Below are 25431 nucleotides of genomic sequence, written 5' to 3' on the forward strand. Positions count from 1 at the left end.
GTCATCTAAACAGAAGCAACATTGCCAAGCCCCTTGAGAACAAAGATTCTAAATGTGGAATACCTTGCATTTATTCGTGTGGTAGTTTTCCAAAATCTCCCTAAGAAAGAGCACACCTGTCTCCAAGAAAATGTTTAAAAACTGAATAAACTAAAAAAAAAATCAATTTCAGGGTTTTATCCACCCCTACAAGTAGCCCTACCCACTCTACAAAGATTACTACTGGGGTTCCTTAAGAAGTGCCCTGCTGCTGAGCCCTGGCTCAGTCAGTGGGAGCGCTGTCCCATAACGAAAAGGTTGAGAGTTCGATTCCCTACCAGGGCGCACACCTAGGCTGCGGGCTCAATACCCATTCTGAGTGCATATGATCCCCTGGTCCAGGCAAGTACAGGAAGCAACTAATAAATGCTTCTCTCTCACATCCATGCTTCTCTCTCTCCCTCTCTCTCTAAAAGCAATGAAACAAAATGTCCTCAGGTGAAGGAGAAAAAAATATATATATAAAATAAAAATAAAAAAAGAATTGCCCATCTACTGAAAAAAGAAAACCTATTTGTTAGGCGAGGCCAGGCCAGGGGCTGCCTATTGCTCCCGAGCATTCTTTATCACCAGCACTGTCCAAGGTGCTGGACAATCAGCGGCCCCTCAGTGCTGAGAGTGTAGTATCCCTTCCACCTGTAACACAGGAGCCATACAGACATAGCCATCTGCTTCTTGAAGCAGTCAAAGAGTAGAAACACCCAGTGTGCGTACAAACTGTTAACAAAGCAGAATACTCGGGACTGTGGGAAAACGTCCACCGTCGGGAGCAGTTCGCCTGAGGGAATCTAGAAATCAAACCACAAAGGTGCTCAGGAAAGAATCCCGGTGGCCTGCTATTCAACCACTGGGCTATGCATCAGTGTGGTTAAGCCCGTCCAAATATAGTTTATCCACATTTAGCCAGGCTCTAAATAAGCCCCGAGGAACAAATCCTTGCCAATCCCCAATATAATCCTCATGTTGACGTAAATCATTCTACATCTAGCCATACCCGACAGAGGAGAGCCCAGGACACCCCTGTTGGATAACATGGTTGGTCCGGTTTCTGTTCTGCCGAGGGGCTGCTGACCGTCTGGAACCTTGGACAGCGGCAGGCAGCCGATGACCCGACCTCTCCTAGCAAACACACAATTTCTTTCTCAGTAGAGGGGCACTTCTGGAGAAGCCATGGGAGTAACCTTTGCAGAGCAAGCGGGGCTACTTTTAGGGGTGAAGGCAAAACCCTGAAATTGCTTTTCCTTTGTTTCTTCACTTTTTAAACATTTTTACTGGGGGGTGTGCCCTTTTCGGGGAGATTCCGGGAAACACCCACACAGGTAAGTGTGAGGTGTTCCACACTTAGAATCTTTGTCCTCGAGGGGCTGGGCAACGCTGCTTCCCGGGGTGCCGGCGTCGCACAAGCGGCACAAGTCCAAGGAGAACCTGAGTCACCTGTGACTTCGGGACATGTGGGAGTTAAGGGCTAGGGTCTGAGAGGTTTGAAGCACAGTGGGTTTTATTGAAATTCCACCCCTGCTCATTTTGTTCAGGGGCAGGTGAAGGAAGGGTCTTTAAATGAACAGCAAACTGCAGAATCAGCACTTCCCCAGCATAGCTAATCCTGCCAACATCTGGGGCCTTGGGCTCCCCACCTTACTTACTGTGGGGGTGCCACCAGCCAGTCTGACCAGAGCCAGTAAGTGGTGGGAAGACCCCGGGAAGATGAGCCCAATGGCTTTTCCAGCAGCACCCGCTGCACCTGGTTGCTGCTTTCACGTTCATCAGGGCTGAACTTCACACATGGCCATGAGACCCTGGAGGAGTCTAGGCATCCAGTTCCCGCCCAATGGGAATTCACACTCCACACAGACCCTGAACAAAGGGAGCCTACTGGAAGCTGACAGAGGTGACACTCAGGACCAAAGACAGAGGCAGCGGGCAGGGCTAGGTCTTATTGCAGTCCCAGCAAAAGTTTATGGGAGAGTGACAGGTAATTATCTCAGGGTATCCCAATTTCGAATAATAGCAACGATCATGCTTCCAGGTCCTGCGTTGGAATTTTAGTCAATTGCCTAGGTGCCAATTATTTAATCCTTGGGAGTATGAACAATCTGTTTTTCAGGAATACCTCATCTGCAAGGAACTTTAGTGTCTTAGAAATAAAAGTCCGAGGTGTCTCACAAGCATCATTTATCAAAGACAAGAAAGCAGAGAAATTCCTTTGAACAACAAATAAAAGATCTCTCTGTGTCTGGCAGGTGGAACCATGTGAGGAACACACCTAATGAATCATCAGGATGTAGCACTGTCTGCTGCCATTTGGAAGATTCTGGGGCCAGGCCGGCTACGAGACGTAATTAGTTCCAGCTGCACATCCCCGGGGAAAACCCTGTGAGCTTTCACAACTTACTCTGAATGAAGTGCCTTTGCTTCACCTGCTTTAGTTTTCAACAAAAGAACAGCACAGAAGCAAATTTCCTCAAGGTCCCTAATTCAAGGAGGTAAAAACCCTCATCTTCTTCGGCTGGTGTGGCTCAGTGGATTGAGCACGGGCCTGGGAACCAAAAGACCATGGTTTGATTCCCAGTCAGGGCACATGCCTGGGTTGCAGGCCAGTTCCCAGCAGGGACCACACAAGAGGCAACCACACATTGATGTTTCGCTCCCTCTCTCCTTCCCTTCCCTACTAAAGATAAATAAATAAAATTTTTAAAAACAATAATTTTTTTAAACAGCCCTCATCTACAGGACATAAAAATTAACCAGTAACCAAAATTAAAAGGCAAATAATAGAAGAAAGTATTGAAATATACTAAGGTTACTTAACTATCTTTAAAGAATATAGAGTTTATATAATTTAAAAAGAAAAAGATTAAAATCCCAATAGGACAAAATAAAGTGGGAGAATTCTTCAAAGAAGAAACACATAAGGCCAAAAAAACCCCTATTTTAAAAGATAAAGTTCACTAGTAATCAAATAAATGTAAATTACAATGGCATGGCTTTAACCATCAAAACCCAGCCACCCACTGCGGCCGAGGGCAGGAGAAGCGAGTCAGCACATGGTGTGTGCAGAATGCAACTGTAGCGTCTCAGGAAGATAACGTGTCAGTGGGGATCATAACGCCTTTGAAGCGCCCATAACCAAAACAGGGCTGTCACAACGACACCTAGAAAATCATAGTAACAATTGTGATAACTGTTATTAAGAAATAATAACTGGAAATAGCCAACATTTTCAAAGTATGGGTTTGGTTAACAATAATAATACATCCAAAATACATAGGAGTAGGCACAATCTGATCAGATTGTTAAAAAAATAATAATAATAGTATGAGAAAGAACATTTTGCTAAGAAAAATAAAGCCCATAAAATAGTGTATATTATTTTATGGAGAGTATATTATCCATCATAGGGGAGAGAAAATAAGAGGGAAAGATAGGTAGCAAAATACCGACAATAAATTCTTCTTGGTGACATTAGAGGTGATTTGTTTTTTCATTGTATATTTTGGTGATCAGTTTCCAAGTTGTCTGTATGGAACACATACCATTTTGTTTTAACATTTTTATGAAATTTTACTTAAAAAAGCAGATCACTTACAGCAAGTGAATATAAAAAGATATTTAAATTAAAGAAATATGACTGGTTCACAAAAGTGAACATTACCCAAGTAGGATTTAAGTAAAAAGGAACAGGTGAGCAAAGTCCAAGACAAGTAATACACAAGGAAGGGTCTACTAACCAACAAATATGCAATCGGCAATTAAAACTGTAAGCATAAATAGTTTAACATCATAGACAGTGCTCATTTTATGCAATCATTTAAAACCCATAGTATTTATAAGTTACCAATGTAAAATTAGACATAGGTTCATCGGGAAGAGAAGGGGACAACATAAGCCACGATGACCCGTAGTCCCCATTCCTCGGTACGCCCACCACACCTCTCATGGGGCCAGACTTGACAGTTACTGCAGTAACTATTGCACTCTCCAGAAGCAAACAGCGGGGACCCCATGAAAGAGGCCTCCCCCACTTCCCCAAAATAACCTTTTATGGGTCATTAGGAGCCATGCCTTGGAGCACCCCTCACCTCTTAGCACTATCATTTGCGGGTTCTCCCTGAACACAGTAAGGGGCCAGGTCACCAGGCAGGTCTGCCCAAAGACCGTTCTCTCTGCTCGGAAGGCCAATGGGTCAGGAACAACCACACACACCTCAGAGGAGCTCGAGCCCAGCCAGCGGGCAAGCCAGGCATCAGCCTCTTTCCTTCTCAGAAGAGAGGTCTCAGCTGCTAAAAAGTCTCAGAGGCGCAGCTCTGGGGCAGAACACACCAAATGAAGGCATGGGATGCAGCCAAAAACGTTAATGGGACAAATTCATTCAAAGGCTCGTCATCAGCTGGGTCTGAACGCAGTGGCGGCAGATGGGGATGGCAGTGCTGCTGTTCTGGGCCTGGCGCTGATGGGGATGATCCGCCTGCTATTGTATTGAGATGGGCCCGAGTCCAACCAAAACACTGAGCGGGAGACCAGACCTTCCAACACACTCCTGGAGGCCTGGATCCAGGAACTTTGGCTTCCAGCGTCACTGCAGAGTGTGGGAGCCACATCTGACGGAGGTCACCTGCTCGGCTCTGCAAACACCTAGGCTGTGACTCTGGCACCCTGCTGGGTTGCTATCACAGAAAGTGAGGAGAATGGGGAGAGGTCAGCTAGGTGGCTGTGTCCGGCCTCCTCACCCAGTGCCCACAAATGAGTAACAGACCTATCCTTCAAAGACCACTCCTGCCCCTGGCCGGGTAGCACAGTGGGTTGAGTGTCGTCCTGTGCACAAAAAGGTGCAGGTTAGATTTCTGGTCAGGGCATAAATGGGAGGCAACCAATCGATGTATCTCTCTGGCATCGATGTTTCTTTACTCTCTCTCTTCCTCTCTCTCTAAAATCAATACACATATTTTAAATTTAGAAAAAAAGGCCCTCCTTTCCAGTTAGGCCTAAATCTTTGCCAGCAGATCCAAACTTCACCTTTAGACTCAGGAGAAAGTACCAACTTCATACCTTTTGTGGACAGAAAGACCTAAAGAGATTAGTAAGGACGTCAGCTTCAAAAGCAAAATGCCAAAAAGCAGATAAGGGTTTCTGACCACAGGTTGCCCACAGCCTCCCCACTGCAGTTTATTTTAGAAGGAATGTGTGTAAAAGCACAAAAAACAGCACTGCCCCCCTTTCCTCAAACCGCCCAGGAGAGTGCATTCTCCCTAGACCCACGTGGTGAGTCCTGAGCACTTACCGCTCCACCAGGCACCGGGCTGAGGCCAGGACAAATCACACACCTTCATTTTCTCCACATCCTTCATTTCATCCTTAGCTCCTCTCCACTGGCTAAGGAGGAGGCAGAGAGTGCCCCCCTGGGGAAAGAGCAGCCCCAAGCAGGGTCGCTCACACAGCAGGACCCAGGGGTCCAACTCCAGCCTGGCTCAGTCCCAACAGCCTGCCTCCCCACCCTCCTTGCTGCCCCCCCAACCCTGGGCCGGGAGGCACCGCTCTTCGCCAGCTAATGTGGTGGAGAACTTCACCTGCTAATCCATGTCTCCTGGCCCATCTTATGCTGTAAAAGTGTTTCTGGAACATGAAATGTTGCCAAGTCTATTATCGCAAACCAGAAGGTGCAGGTACTCTTGACAAACGCCATCCCTTTCACAAGCTGCCCGTGGACAGCCAGTCACCACTTTCCTACTTGGAACTGTCATCTCTGCCTGAGCTAAGCCCTCAGGCTGTCTCCAAGCCCGAGCAGACATGTCTAGCCTCCAAAGTAATACACAGGTGCAAAGAATAAGCTCGACACCCCGAAAGGAACAACAGGTTTGAGACTTCTCCTAATATAATGCTCAAGCACCTTCTCAAAATCGGAATAGGAGCCTTTCTTACCATGCTCTACCCAAGCCACACACAATGAGTCCCACACAATCCAAAGCCTCACGAATCTGCAGCCTGGCTGAGGATCACGGTAAACAGTGACCATTCGTGGTTTAATGTCAAACATAACAATCTGTCAATACAACTTGCAAAGGAGCGGAAGACAGACACTTGCCCAAGAGTTCCACAGGGCATCGTGTTTAACAGCAAAAAAGTTAGAAAGGAACTAAATGTCCGTGAAAAGAGAGCTGATTCATGAGTCACGATCACTCATACAAAAGAACACGGGAATTCTACAGGGAAATCCGCTGTGGAAACACTTCCAAGAAATATCTCTTACAAATTAAAGGAGAAAAAGGATGCAGAATGTTGTGTATACATGATCCCACCTGCGTACTTGTAACAAAGTACCTGGGTGTAGAATTTTTTTTTTAATCCAGAGCGCTGCAAAAGAAACCACAGTGGCTCCCTCGCAGAGAGCATCTAAGGGTGGGGGGTGGGGGTGGGAGAATCCCTCCCATTCCATTTTACAACTCCTTAAACCATATCCATGCATTCATTTTGCTCAAAAGATTAAAACCATCAAATTCATTATCCATCATCTCTGACAACAGGCAGCAAGGTCAACATCGATGAAATCCTCATAACTTAAGGCCAGTTCACTTGGTATTTGCCCCTTTACAACAAAGCTTCAAACAACTGAATTCAGTCTCTCCCTCTCCCCCGCCCCCGCGACTGTCCCTCCTCAGCCCGTACGTAAAGCAAAACCAGTGATCTGTGAAGTGGCCAAACGTGAGGCTGAAAGGAAGAGAAACACAGGCCCCAAATGATTCGCACCTGGATAGTCCGGTCTTCCAGGAGCAAGAGCCACAGCCTGCACTGGCCCTGCCTGGGATGGAGTTTAAGTTCTTCCCTAACAGAGGGTAAGGACTGGAGGACAGAGGTCCCGGGCACTCCGCCTTCCAGCCATGGCCCTGGAACAACAGCAGCTAGTAGGTGGGCTCAATAAATGGTAGCTAAACCAACTGTACAAGCAACTAGACAGAACAATAGGTGTCAGCTGAAGGCCGCTGCCATCTATTCAACACCAACACAAGTCCCCAGTGAAGGGAGAGGCTTGATTCAGTGAAAACAGCTCCACAGTGAAACAGCTCGGCTGGGAGGCGTCCCTGGCGAGGAGGCCCAGGTGTTGCAGCTCGGCTCACGTTTTGCACATCACGCTGCAGCCGTGATGCAGCTCCCACGTCACGGGAGGAAGCACAGTCTTCCATGGAAACTGCGAGTGCACTCGCAGTGGCAGAGGTGAACTTGGCTTCTACAGAAGAGTTCCCCATTCCCTGGTTGACCCATTTCTATGCAAATGAGGACCTCACAATTCGGTTGGTCCAAAAAGTACCATCCTGACTGGCCAGAAAAAAAGCCGCTCCGATTAGTGATGAAGATGCCCATGGATAAAGTTCCAATTGGGCGGGGAAAGTCTCAGTCCTATTTGGTTGAATTTTGACCCCAGGAGCCCTCTCTTATCACGGCTGCCTGGGACGCAAGAGCATAGTGCAGCAGGCTTGGCTGCCTGAAATGCAGGGAGGTGAGGGACCTCTGCCAGCCATGGCTGCCCGACTCTGGTTTTGAACTTGAGCCCACTTAACCACAAGGAGTCCTTTCTGGTAGAAGTCTTCTTCTCGGGGTCAACAAGGGATAGACGTTTTATATATATTACGTAAAACTGGGCATGCACCGCCTCCTGTGTGATGGAGTAGCTACTGAAAAGCACACTAATGAATTAACACAGAAATATCCCAACTTAAAAATAGACCCTATTTCCAACGCCGGCATCTAAATTACTGATTTAGAATCTAGGACCCATTTCTCACAGAAATAACAGTATAAATGTTGGCTAAATTCCCTGGCAAGACAACAAATTTCCATTTGGCTCATAAAATAAATGAACTTCCAATCTGTCCTTGAGCTCGACTGGCCCGGAGCTGTGTGCTGAGGAGTCTGCTCTCCCCCCCCCCCCCCGCCCACCACCAAGCAGGAGACAAATGACCGTACATCCGGAATGGGGCCTGGGCAGACCCCTGGAGCACTCGGGACACCCACATCACTTTGGTTCTGTCATTCGTCACCCTCCAGAACTCGCATGCCTGTCCTGGGTGGCTTCTCCCAGTGTCCCCCACCAGCACAAAGCAGCACATGGCCAACAGGTGTTAGGCTTGGGCACAACCAAAGGTGCCCTGGCTGGAGAGGGAGAATTTATTCTCTCCTGCTCCGCCTCCCCGGCTCACTGTGCATAACCGCATTCACACCAGAGATAAACATAGGTACATTCACACCCTGGCATGACTAAGAAAATAAAGGACTGTGACTTTAGTTGGAGACCCAGCAGACAGGTTACACCTGCAACAGAGCTCAGGGAGGGGGAGGAGCTGGGCCTGAAGGCCACCTGTTCTGGCTCAGTGTCTAGGCTCCAGAGAAGCCCCCCACCTGTCTGTTTTAGGTCGCCTGCCTTCTAAGCTAACAGATCTGTCATTGGGGGGAGGTATGGGGCAGGGATGGAGGGGAGTTAAGGCTCTGTGTTCAAAACTTAGCCCACAAAGGCATACAGAATCCTTCCCAGGGAGTTCACAAAGTTGCCAGTGATTGCGCAAAGAGAACGCTTAAAGACAAAGGCCGTGCCGCGTGACAGGAAGCAGGAAGTTCTCACAAAAAGGAAGTACTGTGAGCATGAATTCAATACGGTATCCAAGGCTGGATTCTGGAACAGAAAAAGATATTAGCAGGAAAACTGGGGAAATTCAAATAAAGCCCAAAGTCTAATTACTAGTACCGCTTCAATGTAGGTTTCTTTTTTAGCAAATGTCCCACAGCAATAGAAGGTGTTAAATTGGTGTGAACTGAGTAGGAAGTATGCAGGAACTCTGTTATTAGCCTGGCAACTTTTCTCTAAATTTAAAGTTATTCCAAAATGCAAGGTGGATCATGAACATAGCGTGCCCAGAACAAAGCGACAGTGAAAGCCTGAATGAAGTAAGGCCACTGAGAGCAGACGTGAATGCTGGAGAAGAGGCCTCAGGGAGCCGGGGGTGCGGGTTGCAGGGGGCCTGCAGGATTATGGCCTCCTTCCCGAGGCTGACAGAAGCCAAAGATACCTGAGAGCCGCAGTCAGCAGCCTCCCCAGCATGCCTCGGGCACCTGGGGCTCCAGGCAGCCTCTGGTGTGAAGATGAATGAACCAGTAAAAGGAAGAGAGCTCAGCATGGTGAGCCGCATGAGAAAGGAGCGGGGATCTGTGGACCCACACGGTGCTGACTGCCAATCAACTGCCAGCCCTGCAGAAGGCCAGGCACCTCCGGCCTGCAGAGCTGGAAGTTAGCAGCCCAGGGTTGACTGTGAGGATGCACAAGGCTCTAGGAAGTAGTGGTGGACTCAACAGTATTCCAAGGCCCTCGCCCTAAGGCCACTAACACCCAGGTCATACCCTGTCCCATCTCTGAGGCTGGGGAGAAAGACCCAGAGACTTCCAGGAGCTCCCCAGGTGACTTCCCAGCCACCATGGGGGAGGACTTTGAGGGGCGGCAGCCAGGTGACCTCCCTGGCTCTTTTTGAACTGTGATGCCACATAAACACCAAGGCTTGGCAAGACATTTTGGCTAATTTTACAGTGCAGTCCTGTTCTTCTCTGAAGTTTAATAATAGGGATCTATAATTTAGACTTAAGTCTCTGTATACCAGCCAATCTCGCCAGCTTCTTGGGAGTTCCAGAATCAGGGCAATCTCCAAAACGGAAGGAAGGGAACTTTACGGAGATCTCTGAACACACAGAAGCCAGTGTGCCAGTCATTCAAGCCCTTCCTGAAGACCGAGTCAAGGACCGTCTGCTCCGACCGGCCACCCACAGCCATGGGCTCTTTGACCCACAGCAGCTCTCAGATAAGGAAATGTTACAGGGAAAGCTGGAGGTTCGGCTTTTCTTATGAAAAATCTTTCGGTCAAAATTAACTTTAGACTGTAAATCAGAATAAAAATCATTTATTCCATATTTGAGCAAAAGGAACTGCAGCCCAGGAGACGCAGATGCAGGCAGCAACCCAGCTGCACTCCAGGGAGAACAAAAAACAGCAGGTTCCTAAAGGCAAAACCACAGGTGTATTCTCTCATGCAAGTGACGGATTCTGGCTAGGCCCGCAGGGATTGGTTGGTGCCAATATGCAAATGAAGGGTGAAAACTTCAAGGAGGAAATCAAGTCCACGTGTGTGTCCTTGCATTAATAACAGCTGTTCTAGAATGTGTCTGGCCCCACCCTGAGCAGAGTTCACAGGCAGCTTTGGGGACTTGCTGGAGGCTCTGAGGGGTGAATTATGAGTGCCACACCTGTTTCTTTGGGAATATCTCCACTTTCCAGCTATTATTCCCCAGTGAGAATGCAACACGCTAACTCTGACGTTTGAAAGTCAGAGGTTACGCAGGCTGGAGGGACCAGGTCAGGCTTCTGGGAGAAGGCTGTATCTAGAATGAGATGGGAACCACAGAGAGACAGGGCGTTCCCAGGGGGTGGAACAGCGTGACCACAAGCGAAGGGGCAGGTTCTAGCAGTGAAACTCTGAGCGCTCGGTTAGGTGGGCAAATTACCGAAGAAAGCACCACGTCCCGCTGCTCACCCGGGGCGCCCTCACTGGTCAATCCTGGCCGCGTTCTTCCCCGAGTCTTCCCAACCGAGCACCCAGCCTGCGGCACCCACTCCGACCAGCGGGAGGCTGTAAAAACTAAACCTACCTGCCGAGCTTGCTGTGTGATCACCTCTAGAGTCCGCAGAGAGTTTCACTGGGACCCAAGCCGTGCCCTGGAAGGTTAGAAACCTGTGACACGGAAACCCGGCATCGACAGCAAGCCGGGTTTCCTATAGTGACTTCCTATAGACCCGGGTTTCCTTTGTGACTTCCTATAGACCCGTGAAAAGTTCCAACGCGACACGCGCTCCGGGCCCGATCAGACTCCAAGCGCTCCTCAAAGCACATCTCAGAGGCCGATTTCCACCCCCAAAACAATACGTACACAAAAACAGAGGAAGGCAGGCCTGACTCCTTCCGCCCAAGGACACACTGAGCAGGAAGGAGTCACCGAGCCAGAGGAAGGGGGCTGGCTTTCCCCTTCGCACGGCAGGAGAAAACGCCTGCTGAGCAAATATCATTAAAATGGACGTTCAGTCGACAAAGGGGAGGGGAGGGCAGGGGCAGCATTGGGAAGCAGGTTAAGGAGCAGGCGAAGGGGAGGAAAGGAAGGCCCGGGACCCAACCCGAGCGCAGAGGTCTTCCCCTTTGCTGGCTGGGCGCGCGTCCCTTGGGAAGGCAGCCGGCTAGAGCGGCGGTCCCCAATCTTTTTGACACCAGGGACCAGTTTTTTCACGGAGACAGGAGGCGGAGCTTAGGTGAGTTTCGCTGGCAGCCCGGTACCAGTCCGCGCCCCGGGGGTTGGCGACCCCTGCCCTAATGGACTAATGACACGGAAAAATACAAGTACATTTTGGATTTAGAACCCGCAGCGAGAGAGCAGACGCACGTTGGCTGATGTCAAAAGCTCTGTGCAAACATGCCTCTCATCCCAAGGAGGCGGAATTGCCTCTGGAGGCTGTTCTCTTAGCTCTGCCTCTGGGAATGGGTTCTGTCTTAAACGCCTGTCCTGTCAGATGCCAAGGACACGTAGTAAGGCCAGCAGCCATCGCACAGAGACAGTTACTATTTGACAAACCTCCACACTCACGCGGCTCTCTGAGAGCACCTGTCTCCCGCCAGGCAGGCATGACAGCCCTGGTGTGACAAATGAACTTCCGGAAGCCAAGCCACATGACCAAAAAGAGGCTACTGGAATCAGCTGAAAACACGGGTCTGCCTGGCTCCGAAGCTGCCTGTCTCCCTCCACATTATACCACCTCCAAAAATTCAGGCAGGCCCAGGTAATGAGCCCCACCTCCCAGCGAAGGCAGGGTCCACTCTGCACATCTCTGCATAGGGTTTCCACGCCTGGGAGAAAGGGAGGAAAGGTGGCTGGGGAGCACCACCCTCCCAAGAGAACTCCCAGGGCCCGAGTCACTCCACTGCGCTCGCCCAGACAGGCGACAGAACCCTCAGGAGACGAGGCTGAGGACTTGGGGGACACCGGGGACTGCGAGTGGTTGGCGACTGCTGGCTTACACACTCTAGGGAGGACCGGCGGCCACCACCAGGCTTGGCTGCGTTCTGGTCAAAGCCAGGGTGCAGCTCTCGGTCTGGGCCTCCATGTTGTCTCTACAGTGAACATGACAAAGCCGGGACAATGTAATTACGATCGTCAATCTTCCTGAAATAAATTAAACGAGGGCCACTCTATCTCAAGCACAGTGCTAGGAGCTGGGGGCATTTCGGTGAACGGAAGGGAGCAAACCCTTTGTCCCTCTCCCCGCCCCTCCTGGGGTGCTTAGACGATGGAGAGCAAATCCCATCACACTGTGTCGGTAAGAGAGGCAGCAGGGAAGGAACTACTGGGCAGAGCAGGGGGTTGGGAGGGGAACTGGGCTGGGATTTCAAAGATTTTTGTTTACTTATTTTTTTAGACAGAGGGGAAAGGAGGGAGAAAGGGAGGAAGAAAAACATCCATGTGCAAGAGAAACACCAACTGGTTGCCTCTCGCACACCCCCAACTCACACACCCCACAACCCAGGCACATGCCTTGACTGGAAAGTGAACTGACAACCTTTCAGTGTTTGCAGGCCGGTGCTCAATCCACTGAACTGCACCCGCCAGGGCTGGAGCTTTACACAGGGTGGTCAAGATCAGCTCATGGAGAGGGTGACATTTGGGCGGCCTCACTGAGGAAAGATAACCAGGACAGTTACTCGCCATCCACAGCTAGCTAAATCCAGTGAGCACTAGCCTAGCCGGTGTACGTCTAGAGTCAAGGAAGCCCAAAGAAGACAGAGCTGTTACAGCGGCGAAGCTGCGCCCACGGCCGTGGCCCTCCTGGCACCGCACCTGGAGCCACGTTTTCCCCACTTTTGAGCAGAGTCCCGCCGCCCTGCTCAGTCGTCACGGTCACCTCCGGTCAGCAGACACCCAGCCTCCACTGAGCTTCCAGAGATAAACTCCCCACACTCTTCTTTTTTGTTCAAGTTGCATGTTGGCCAGCTTCTAAAAGTTCTCAAGCCGGGGTGTCCAACCCCTGGCCTGCAGGCCGCATTTGGCTCAGAATGGCTGTGAATGCAGCCCAACACTAAATCGTAAATTTACTGAAAACATGATGAGGGCTTTTTGTGATTACGTGTTAAAAAGTATGTAATGTGTGGCCCAGAGACGCCAACAGGTTGTGAGGGTTGAGAAGCTTTATTTCTGAAAACTGGCATGTGGGGGGTGGGGGTGGGGGCGGGGAGCTGGCTGCCACGGTCACTGGGACCCCAGGGCAGGAAAATCTTTTGGCACAAAACAAAAAGAAGTCCCTCCGGAACCAGACGTGGTTCTGATTTCGAGACTCCTGGATGTCAACATACCCAGGGCCTGATAAAAACACTTAGTAATCTTCCTACTTTCTCCAGTTTTAAAAGATAATGCTCACCTCCCACCCCTAAGAGAAGACCACCGCTTTTTTCAGCCCAAGAAGGGCTGTTCTTTCCCCCAGAACAAGTCTGAAACACACTGCAGCCTTACTTCAAGGTTCCACGTTCCAGGGAGAAGCGAGAAGATCCCGACACCAGTCCTTGTATAAAATAACCAAGTGGAGTTCAGCCCCCCTGTGAATGGGTGCAGCAAACCCCAGCCTCTGCACTGCAGAACTGTACGCCAAGTTGTACAGTACACATTTCTGGGCTCACTTTAGCAAGGAAAGAGCCCTTAGAACAGCCCTGACCAGTGTGGCTTAGTTGGTGGGGCGTCGTTCAGCAGGATGAGAGGTCACCAGTTCAATTCCCAGTCAGGGCACATGTCTGGGTGGTGGGTTCAGTCCCAGGTTGTGGGCATGCAGGAGGCAACCAATCAATGTTTCTCTCCCTCCCTTCCCTCTCTCTGGAATCAATAGAAAAAAAATTTTTAAAACATAAATGCAAAAATCTTAAATTTAAAAGAATCACCTAACTCTATTACAAAAGCATCCACTACCTACCTCCAGAAGGAGGCTGCAGTGGCCATACCTCAAAGCCCTCGGGAGGCACCTGCGCCCAGGCCCACTGCTCCCCGAGTTCGGCTACAGCACCGGCAGCGCTGAAAGCTCTTTTCCTTCTGTTCCTGAGGAGCTGCCACAGCCCAGCGAAGGCAGGGAAGAAGCCTAGAACCTTATGACCCAGAGGGGCTTTGAGGTCCCCCTTTCCGCAGCCTACGCTTGGGGCCCAGGCCGCTGGCACAGACTGACTGGGGGAGGGGAGAGCAGAACGAAGAGCGTGGCTGGCTCCTCCTGCCAGTCCCAGGAAGCTCTGAGTTCACACAGAGGAAAGGGCACCACAGTAATGAGCTCCAAGCAGTGTCCCTGGGGAGGGAGGGCGCTGTCAGCGGCCATTCCTGCTTCAGGCCCTGTCTGGGCTTCAAAACGAGCTCAAGGCTGGTTGACAGCCCTGTAGATGCCTGCAGGCAGAATGATGCACAGCTCCCATTTACTCTCCCAAGTGTCATACTGGATGCTCAGTTCTATGGTCCCTCTACGGACCGAGCTGCTAAAGGTGGGGTGGCTGGTTCCCCAGTGGTATGGGATGCATACCACCCAGAGCCTTCGTCAGCCTCCAGAAGTATGGTGTGCAAACTGCGTCCAGGCCTGCACCGTGTCTGCAGTGGGAGAGACCACAGCTCCGCACTCGAGGCGGAGCCCCCAACCTGGGCTCCCATGCCCAGCCCCCACTCGGACCTGCTGGACAAGTTCTTTTACAGCTCCCCATGTGAAATAAACATGGGGAGAAATGGAACTGCCAAGAGGATTAACAAGGTGACATTTGTTAAATGTTCAGAACAATGCCAGACAGAGAAAAAAAAAATTTTTTAAGCACTTTCTATGTCTCACAGGTATGTGAATTTCTACAAAGGGATGAAGCAGTGGGGGACAGTCCTTCCTCAAACAGCTTTTAGGTACCCTCTGTTGTGACCCCGGGGGGGGCTAGAAGGCCAGGGTGAATTAACCACTGTCCCCAGGGCCCCCTCATTCCAGGTGGCTTATGAGCAACCAGCAACTACAATGAAACCAGCTCAGGCAGAACAAAGAGACAAAGACACATATCCCAGGTTGCAGCTGGCTGTCGGAAGCCATCAAATATCTCCCGTTTTACGCCCTCCAACGCAAGGGAGCTCTTTGCACCCCTGCACACTGAGCAGCTGTAACGGTTCATCTGTGTGTGTGATTCAGGATTTCAAAAGCATCAAAGGTGTTGTGATGACAGCATCTTCGAGATGAAATTCAGAGCGACCCGTGTAACGGGAACGCAGCCTGAGGTGTTTAGATCTGGATCTCAGGTATAAAATTCCATCTGATGAATTTTAAAGACATCTCCTGAACTCCTCAGAGACACCTCAGGGTAAATCATTGCGGAAAAGCTACCTCCATACCAGCCCATTGAAAACAAACATCACCCATCAGCTAGCTGTTCGACCAACGTGGCAAAAGCACTGGCTTTGTCACTCTGGGCTCATGTTGTGACAGTCCAGCTTTTAAGATCTGTCAACCTTCCAGACGCGATGTGAACTCTCTGTGAAGATGACAATTCCGGTGCAACCAAACAGCTATCTTGGGAAGATCTGAGTCCCTAAAGTGGCCTTGGCTACATACCCCGGGCACAGCCCCACGCACACCAACGACCGGCAGGAGCAGAACCAAACAGATGCTGGACATTTTCATCCAGCTCGGTTTTTAAAGGGGGCAGGGGTGGGCATTGCCTGGGTAGCATCCAGTGCGTGTCTTTTGTGGTAAATGGCACTCTCTGATTCATTTCTCCGTTATGTCCACTGACTCGTGGAGAGGAAGTTATTCCTAAAGTTTTAAAATTCTGAACAGCCCAGACCAGTGGGGCTCGGACTGGTCAATTCCCCCCTCAGGGCACATGCCTGGGTCGTGAATCCAGCCCCAGTCAGGGTGCTTTCAAGAGTCAACCAATAAAGTCTTTCTCCCTCTCTCTCGCCCTCCCTTCTCCTCTCTCTAAAAATCAATGAGCAAGTCCTCTGGTGAAGATGGATAGATAAATAGATAAATATCTGAGCAAATGGAAAGAATGCCAGTGATGAGGCACTCCACAAAGACCTTAACACTCCAAGCCTTATCAAGAACACAAACTCAGGGTCTTTCTACCGCACAGCCTGGGGCAAGAAACATTTCCATCCATTTACCTTTCAGGGGAGCGAGACTTGCCCTCCCAACCTCTTGTAACATTTATTTCTTAACAACTTCAGAAAACCAGCACAGTAGTGGTTTCCAGCACAAACACCAAACTATTAAACAGTTTTACAACCCTCTGAAATACAAAGGACAGAAAGAAATGTAAGTTATTCATCATCAATTTGCCTTGACTTCATTAATTAAATGCAAACTTCCTTCAAAACAAGGAAGGTGAGCGGAGTGGAAGGCGCCCTAGCTCAGACTGGACACTCCGAGTGCCACCGGCTCACGTGTTGAAGAACCCGCTTCAGCGAGGGCGTGTCCCCACCCCCCATCAGAGGACGCCGCTCGCCGCCCGGGACAGCCGGGTTCCCAGAAGGGCTGCGGCTACCAGGCGCTTCCACCCTCCCTCCTTCCCCCAGGGTCCCGCCGGGCTCCCGCCGCACGCCCACCGCAGCTGCTCCGCGGAGAACGCTGCTCAAGCACCCGAAGCCCCTGAGCGCCGTCTGCACGAGCAGGAAGGTTCCCTCCTGCCGCACCCCGCTATTTCCTAGCACCCGTGACATTTTCTCACAACTACACCTCCGCGCTCGCCAAGCGACCCTCCCGCGGCCCACCCACCCCGACTCTGTGCGCCTGCGCCGCGCCCAGGACACCCTCCTCCCAGGCCCCCAGGACGCGATCCGGGCCCCCTCGGGGGCGGGAGAGAGGCAGGGTAGGGCGGAAAGGTCGCTCCTAGGTCTCCCAGGGCAGGAGCTGGACGCCAGAGAAATAAGCGCCCTTCGGGGCTGGGGCGGGGTTGGGTGGGGAACACAGGGGAGACGCCCGGGCACCGCAGAGAGGCCAGGGGAGTCTCCCCGTCAACAGGGTCCCTACACTTTCCAGCACCGTGAGTAATGCAGGACCCGGCAGCACGGCGCTCGGCCGCCGGGCCCCTCGGGTTCTCGCAGAGGGACTCCCGGGCGTCGCCGCTCGGCCCCCGCATTGTTCGCGCCGCCCGGCTCCTCCGGTTGGTACCCCGGGCGGCGCGGCCCCGGCCCCGGCCCGGCCCCTACCTCCACCAGCAGCGCCAGCAGCAGCGCCGCAGCGCTGAGGGCCTGGCGGCTCATGACTCCGCGTCGTCCCCGGGCGCGCCCCACGCTCGCGTCGCAGGCGCCCGGCAGCGGCGCTGGGCCACAGGCCGAGAAACGGGCGGGCGGGCGGGGTTCTGGGACCCAACGGGCCACGTCTTGCTCCGCCCCGCGCCCCGCCCTCGGCCGGAACGCGCTGGGGCGCGCGCCCGCGGACACCTGGAGCACAGCCTGGGGCGCTCGGCGGCTGGGTCGGGACCCAGAGATGGGTCCCGCGAGTGGCAGGGGAGCTGTCAGGGGTCTCCTCCGGCGAGGGAGGCCGTCCTGTCACCCCTGAATAGACCTAGGAAGTCTTTTTTCAAAGGAGCAAAATCTCCGCGAGGTTCTGCAGGGAGGCGCCTGTCCCTGAACCATTGTTCCTTCTTGCACCCGCGCTTCCCGGTTCTTGCTTCACCCTCTGATTCCTGCGAACCGAGGGGGCGTGTGTCCTACCCACAAGTGATGGCAAGGACAGCCCAAGGACGCGGGAGGCAGACTGCCCACAGAAGGCTCCCTGCACCTGGCCTCTCACTGTGCTCCGGGCTTTCGATGCCAGCCCGCTCCTGCCCTGACCTGGCCTGGGATCCACCAAAACCCGCCCACACGGAAGCCCCTCCTCCCGCTGTGGAATGTCGTGTTCTACGCGCTGATCCTTCTTTCCACCCCCACCACCTTGCACGCGCCATAGTTTTTTTCACACCATGGCTCAGATCCCACCTCCTTCACGCTGTTACTTAACCAGCATTTACTGAACCTGTAGGATGTACCAGAGCCGAGCTGCAGGGCCAGCACGCAGAGGACAGAAGAAACCACGCCCGGAGTCTGTGGGGAGAGGTAGTCACTTACACAGCTAAGTTACAGAGTGCTCAGTGCACAGACAGGCGGGGTTGAGGAGGGTGAAGGAGTGAAGGACGGGAACCTACCCAGGACCAGAGCTGGAAGGAGTGGGGTCAGGAAACTAGAGGTCCCCTAAGGCGAGTCCCAAACACTTTCCATCCTTCAAGGCGTGGACTCCTCTGATGACTACACACATGCACCACCAGACTCCACTGTTAGAACCAGAAGTTGGCAGTACAGCAGAAGAAATTCTCGTGGCCCTCCTCGTGGTAAGGCGCCATCAGAGAAGCCCCCAGGGTCTTTAGACACCAGTTAACTTTGTTGACAAGTAGAGCAGGTCACTACTATTTTAAGGGTAAAAGTTAACTTGTAGAAAACTAAGCCGCAAGCCTCCTTTTGTAATAGAGATGCAAATGTTTCTACTAGTGATGCAAATCATCTCCCATGAAAATGCAAATGACCTCTGCTAGGGGCAGAATCTTAACCAGTTTCTTATCTAATGTATCCATTTCATCCCAAGAGTTTCTTCCTCCCCCCACCCCACCGCCTTTTTCACTGGCTGCTGTCCAGGTCAGTTGCCTGCATTCCCCTTTGAAGCAACTTTGTCATCCTAAGGGTTCCCCCACGGATGGATTAAACTGCAAGTCTGATGTGTGTTCGTTAGGCAGTACATGTACTGACATGTGGGCGGTCGGCTGGAAAAACAGAATCACTGGGTATCCCGCCTCCGAAAGGGTTTACTGGGGCAAAGGAAAGAACTGCAGTCCAGAGCCCGTGCAAGCCACATGTGCACACATGGAATGGGACAGGTTCAAGGAGGACCTCACGGAGGGGGAGGAAGTGAAGGGGAGGGTCTGCTGCCGCCACAGAGGTGGGGAGTAAACGTGGGGCGGGCACATGCAGTGCGAGAACACCCCCAGAGCTCTCGCTCGACCCGAAGGGTTATGTCGCTGCCGAAATTGTACCATTGCCCCCCTTTCCACCAGCTCTTCCTCTGAAAACATCCCTGATCAGCAGTCGGGCCTTCCGATGTCAGCAGCCTTTCGTCCCTCCGTGACCTGAAGGACTTCTGGGTGTCTGTCGTCTCTCCTGCCAGAGGGAAGGCGTGTGGATCAGGAAGCGGCCCGCGTCCGGGGCTAAGGAGCAAAGGTGAGCAGAGCTGGAGAGCGTGAATACAGAACAGGATGAAAACAAGGTAACAAACGTAGTCCATGTGATCACCCTAAGCCAGGGGCTCAAACCTGTGGGCGGTGAAACAGAGATGGTATTATCTTGGGCAGATCCCAGTTCTTGAGGACAGACCAACCACCAGAACAGCTTCCTCCTTTCAGGATAGATTAGGAAAGGCAAACGAGTGAGAATTAACAGTGAGAAAAAGAGATGTGCAGGCCCGATCTGGTCAACTCGGGAAAGCTGTCTCCTGCAGAGGCTGCCTGCTTCCGTTTTGGACAGACCCTGTGCAGGCCTAGTCAGGGTTGGGTACCATGTTAGGGTGAGATGCGCGCACCCGAGTCAAACCCCTGGACCTGAGCAGCACGAGGCCGCCAGCGGCACCTGGCAGGCTCCTCCCAGCGAGGCCGTCTCTGCCGGCCGACATCGTCTCCAGGTTGTAGAACATCGGTTTGGGTTGTCAGCTGCTCGGAGCGCACTGTAAAGGGATTGCTCGACCAGAGCGTGGTGACCTTCAGTAGAAGTAGTGAGGCCTTCCCAGTGTTAACGTGTGTCTCCTGTTATCAGCTGTGGATCCAAAGAAGTGGGAGCCAGATGCTTGGAGTGTCCCAGAGTTAATCATCTCAGAAGGAAACAGCTCATGGGCCCAAAGGGCGTGGACCTCAGATTTAAAAGAACCAAGAGCAATGCTTTTGGCAACGCTCTTTGAAGGGTTTCTGCAAACTTTGCCCATTGAATCTTAATAATGTGAGGATGTCCAACTAAACCTGAGGATCGAGAGTGGTAAGCCCTGTAAAAACGTCTTGAAACTGGCCAAACAGCACAGGCTTGCTGAAGCACCTGAGCAGTCAAATGTGTTTCTCCCTGACCCTGGACTTTGTGGGAAGTTCCCTGGGTTTGACTGCCTTCTCTGACAGGACGTCAGCCACGGAAGAGGCCGTGGCCTGTCTGTCCACAAGGGAAAGCGCCAGTGCAGTGAGAGATCATACAGACCACGAGTGAAATGTATGTACGTCCACGAGAGGGGAGACGCTGTGTGAGGCCCATCGAGCAAACCTGCGATGGCCCATCAGACACACGTGCAGGGCAGTGTGCCCAAGCCTCCCCAGGGGGCCTCTGGCCAAGGGAGACGAGACGGCGAGGTGCTTTTCACAACGGACAGGGCCCACTGCAGGGCAAGATGCGCCTGTTACCGAGGGAACTGCAGGCCTAGGACTCAGTCGCCCGCCCTCGCTAAGCTTGTCTGTCCCTCACTGGTCGCTCACAGAGGAAACTTGAGCATGGCCGGCAGGACGGCAGGGTTGTTGTGTGGTCTGAACCACCGCTCTCTCTTTCATCAAACCAGCAATTGTTAGATCTCCAATCTTGTGTTTCTTTCTCCAGAGCCTACTGTTGGGCTCCTCTGGCCAGTGTTCCTGCCTGGGGAATGACCCCCTTGGGCCACGAGGGAGGCTGGCCAGCTGCCGGTCCTTTACAGCAGCACTCCCTGCGGGAAGCGTCGGCAAAGTGGTTTCCTTTCTCTTCCAGGGAGTCGAGTTGAGAATGCCCCGGGATATCAATAATGCAAAGGCAGCAAGTAAAAGCACAGCATGCAGTCATTCCCGAACACAGGGGCCATTTTTTTCATTCTATTTTCGCTGGAAGTCCACGACAGTCCAAAGTCACTGCTGAGGCGAGGCGCCTTCAGCGTGAACACCGGCGGTTCTGCCCTTGGCTGCGTGCACACCCTGGTGGGGGCCCACAGCTCGGCCTGGCGGGTGGAAGCAGCCAGCGGTGAGGATGCCACCTCCACAACATCCCAAGGGCTTGCAACTGCATCTCCTGCACGGCTTATCGTTTCCATCTTTGAAATGAGAACCGCCTGTAAACCACGGGAGATCAGCTTCACCCAGAAGAGCCACCTGCAAATCGCCACGAGGGGCCAAGAGGTGAGGAGTCAGTGCCCAGCTGTCTCAAGGGGCTTCCTGGGTCTCATGAGGGAGAGACATGGGGGGACGGGCGGGGGTTCTTGCACTGAGAAGGAGGCCTGTGAGGAGCAGTCAACAGAAGGGGCTCGTAGAGAACAAGGCTGCCGACACAAGGGTGCTGGTGCAGTGCGAATTCAGGAGGGCTTCCGCAGCACAGGTGGTTCCAGGGGGTCTGAAACAGGGTCCTCTGTGGCCTTCACACAGGGGACGGTCACCGCAGTGGCCCTAGGGCAAGAGGCTCTGGCGTCTGAACTGAATATCCTAGGGCTCTGCGGTGAGCCCCCTGATTTGGGTCAATTTCCTTCCTTTCATACTCAAGAAGGAAAAGGGGGATCTGCCCATTGGGACACCCAAGACGGGGTGGGTTTAATAAACCCTCCTTTGACATTGGGTCAGCACTCATCACTTTGGAAAACACACATTGGTTTTGTCGTGAGAGACTCATTACCTACGTGAAGAGAAGCTTCCGGGAGCCCATCAGAGGGAGGGCTGGAAAAGACCCTGTTGTTCCTCGGCGCCCCATCCCTGGGGACAAGGACCTCGGGGAGGCTGGTCAGAAAGCTGAGGGCGAGGCTCTGGGCGCCTGCAGCACTTGAACTTGCCACAAGCCCTTTTCCAACATCCTGGGTCTCGACCAAAATGGCAGAAGCGTCTTTTGGCTTCATGGTGGGGCTTTCATTTGCCAAGGCCGCACATTAAAAGCCTTGGCAGTCTGACTTCTACTCGGCCCACCCCGAGGGCGGGCAAGCTGGTTGGCCCTGCGAGGGTCCTCTCCGCCCACCTCCAGGGAGGTCTGCCTGCACCAGGCAATCATATTGTGTGGCCTCTGTTGGGATGTGTCTGCCCATGTGGTGAAAGGAATGTATCAGTCCCCGGTGTCTTCTCACCGGGAGGACATGCTTCCTTCATGGAGCTCACCCCAAAGTGGGGAGACAAGAGTGACACACAATGGAAGGCCAGCTGTAAGGTGGGTTAGGTGCCCAGCGTGGTGGCCAGAAGGTAAGAGCCAGAGGAAACGTCCTGGGAGGAAAGCCACCTCCCTGACCAGACAACAGGTTGGGCAGATAAGCCTCTGCCCCCCGCCTGCCGTGGGGTCCGCCACCAACTAGGGAAGCGTCTAGCCCCGCAGCCCTTCCCACGCAGCGCCCAGCTGTGCTGTGACAGAAGCAGCTGTTTCCTCTCCTTCCGGCATCACAGCTGCTCCGTTGTGACTCTCACCTCCTTCCTTCCTTCCTTTGAATGGGCCTCCTTCCCCTGAAGCCACCAGCTGCCACCAGGTGTCCCTGCTCTCTTGTCACGGAGAGCCACTGTGCTCCACGTGCCATCAGCCCGGAAACTCTGCCTAGCCGCGGCCGAGCCAGGCGCCGGTGCCTCGTGGGTGCCCGGGGGAGACGGGCAAAGCCTGCACCACACGTGTACGCGGTCTCAAGGTGAAACCCGGGAGCTACAAGTAAAGTGTTCGGCTCAAGTCAGTGGGGAAACAGTGAAGACGGTTCCCTTTGTGACACCTACAGGTCAAACGGAGGGGCCCTGGGTTTCCTGTCACCCGTACTGAACAAAGGTGTGAAAGCAGGTCCCAGGTGGTGCCTTCCAGCTGCCTGACGTCTTTTCCATCGTTGCTGCGTGTGCATCTGGGAGAACTCGTTTCCCAGTGCCCCTCACGGTCACCCAGAAGTCGAAGCCGACGCAGCAACGCTAAAGAAGCTTGCTGGGTGCGGGGCAGGGCGGAGACAGAGTGGGATTCTCCTGTGGTCCACCCGCAGCGACGTTTACGGTCAGGTCGTCACTGCAGGGCCCGGGAAACAGAGGCTGTCCGAGCGCGAGGAGCCCTGATTAAACCACCGGCGGTGCTTCCAGTCGTCTGCCCACCTGCTGCAGGCCCTCCCTCCGCACACTCTGCTGTCGAAGGAGCCCCCAGGGCCCTTCAGGAGTGCTGACCAGCTCCCTGAACTGGGGTGTGAGCCAAGGCTTGGGAACGCCAGGGAGACAGGTCACGGCCACTCGAGGACTCCTGCCTGGGCCCGGAATTGCGCTCGACTGCACTCCAAACCCACTCAGTCCCCGTGCCGCCACCCCTCCAAACAGCCCCGGACTCACCGTGTCTCCTTAAAACCAGGGGTCCCCATCCCCCCACCCGTGACGTCAGCCTCTCTGAGAGTGGGGTCCACAGGCTGTTACTCTCACCCTCATCTCCTTCACCGGGTGGAGCCGGGCCATGGACTCGGTCTCCTCCCAAATTTTCGGGAGTGTCAGCACTCACTGCCGGGCCCAGCACCTGTGGTTCAACGCCCACTTGTCACGTGGAATGGACTCCGTTCTGTGTTGCTAAACATCCTTTCAATCATGTTTTCCTTTCAATCCTTCATTCTCCAAGAATCCTTTTCCTCTTCGTAAAAACTAGACTTACCTTCCGAAAGGTTTTCTGAGAAGCCTTTGTCTTCCTCAAATGAGAATATGTGAACACAGGGGCACCCAGAAAGCCTATTTTCATGGGAAAAAAATGCACTTCCTGCCATGACCCGTGTGGATCTGTGAGGTGGGCATCGTCCCACAAAGCAAAAAGTCACCGGTTCAATTCCCGGTCAGGGCACATGCCTGGGTCGTGGGTTCAGTCCCCAGCTGGGCACATATGAGAGGCAACCAGTCAGCGTGTCTTTTTCACATCGATGTTTCTCTCTCTGCCCCTCCCTTCCTCTGTCTCTAAAATTAAATATCTTTTTAAATGCACCTCCTGACCCTGTGGAAGGCTCGCTCACAGTCCCGACACTCCCCCTCCGTGTCCCAGCTGCTTCCAGGCAAACTCATGCAGAGAGAACGCAGGTCAGCAGCCTCCTCTGAAGATGCTCCTCCTCTGCTGAATTTCAGTGGGGTCCTTCCTTCAAGCTGGCAGAAAATTAGTTTAGACACCCTGACGCAGAGCAATCTGTTTGCATGAAAACGATCTTTTTAAGCAACAAAAATGGGCTATCACAGCACAGTATTTCCACTTAGTCCAGGTGACATGCACACCAAAGCTCCTCCCTTTTCCACCAAAAGAAAAAAGAAAAAAAGCGTGACATGCAGCCGGCCAGTATTTGAAAGCTGCGTCCACAAAAGCTGTTCGTGGATGCAAATGCCCGGGACACGCCCACAGGAGTTCTCCAGGCCTGGGCCCCACAAGTCACTCAGGGTGGGTCCGGGAAGGTGGAACCCCAAAGGGGGGTGAAGGGTGGGTCAGACACAACTCGGTGTTGTTGTAGGAACCGCGCATTCCTTGGAATAAAGATCATTTCTTCCTGAGCACGAGATGCATCCACTGTGCAGGTAGAAAGATGTTTCGAAACACGTAACAAGCACCAACAGATTCTAGGAAAAAAAATCGGCTTTTCCTGTATGATTTCTGAAACAGTGTCACGGCGAATCCCAGTGTTTGTTTTCCCACGTCCCCTCAACATGTCACTAAGCATTTTCCAGTAAACCCACATTTTAGATTTTTAAATCTAAAAAGGGAGGAGCTTTGGTGTGCATGTCACCTGGACTAAGTGGAAATACGGTGCTGTGATAGCCCATTTTTGTTGCTTAAAAAGATTGTTTTCATGCAAACAGATTGCTCTGCGTCAGGGTGTCTAAACTAATTTTCTGCCAATTTTAAAATATTCTGTGTTAGCTATCAATTTTAAGCATGGGAGAACGCAGGACAAGTGTTTTTTGAGTAAGAAAATGGATAAGTAAAACATCTTGTGTTTATTTCATTAACTATTTAGTGTTACAGGGCTTTTAAAGCTCATTTTTGGCCACACTGCATCTTACAAACTGTATGCCTCATCTTTCGTGCCAACACCAGGCAGGTTCCAAATATTCCAGATGTACCATCTCCTACTGCACTTTCATCTGGACACAGATGGACCGGATTTCTTCCAAGTTAATCAGCGCGGTACTGAAGGATTTTTTTTTCTCCATAAGAAACAAAGCCAACAAAGCTTCATTGTTTATATATAAGGATACATCTCTGCTCCCCAGTGGAGTGTAAGCCTCTCCACAGTGGGCAGTTTGCAGAAAGCTCCATAAATGCTGTTGGAATAAACTGGGCCTCCCCTTTGACTCCTCCCCACCA

General features: G+C 52.4%; 1 protein-coding gene across 1 annotated transcript in view; it reads right to left on the reverse strand.

Moving 5' to 3' along the window:
- The window catches only part of VOPP1 (VOPP1 WW domain binding protein), a 33722-nt gene extending 16303 nt beyond the window's left edge, over positions 1-17419 (reverse strand). Inside the window, exon 1 of the mRNA XM_037156054.2 lies at positions 17311-17419. Within this exon, the coding sequence (XP_037011949.1) occupies positions 17311-17364 (54 nt within the window). The 5' untranslated portion in view covers positions 17365-17419. The remainder of the gene's footprint in view (positions 1-17310) is intronic.
- Positions 17420-25431: the final 8012 nt, after the last annotated feature.

Source organism: Artibeus jamaicensis, unplaced genomic scaffold, assembly GCF_021234435.1.
Source record: "Artibeus jamaicensis isolate MK-2021 breed Jamaican fruit bat unplaced genomic scaffold, CSHL_Jam_final contig_1016, whole genome shotgun sequence".
NCBI classification, from domain to species: Eukaryota; Metazoa; Chordata; class Mammalia; order Chiroptera; family Phyllostomidae; genus Artibeus; species Artibeus jamaicensis.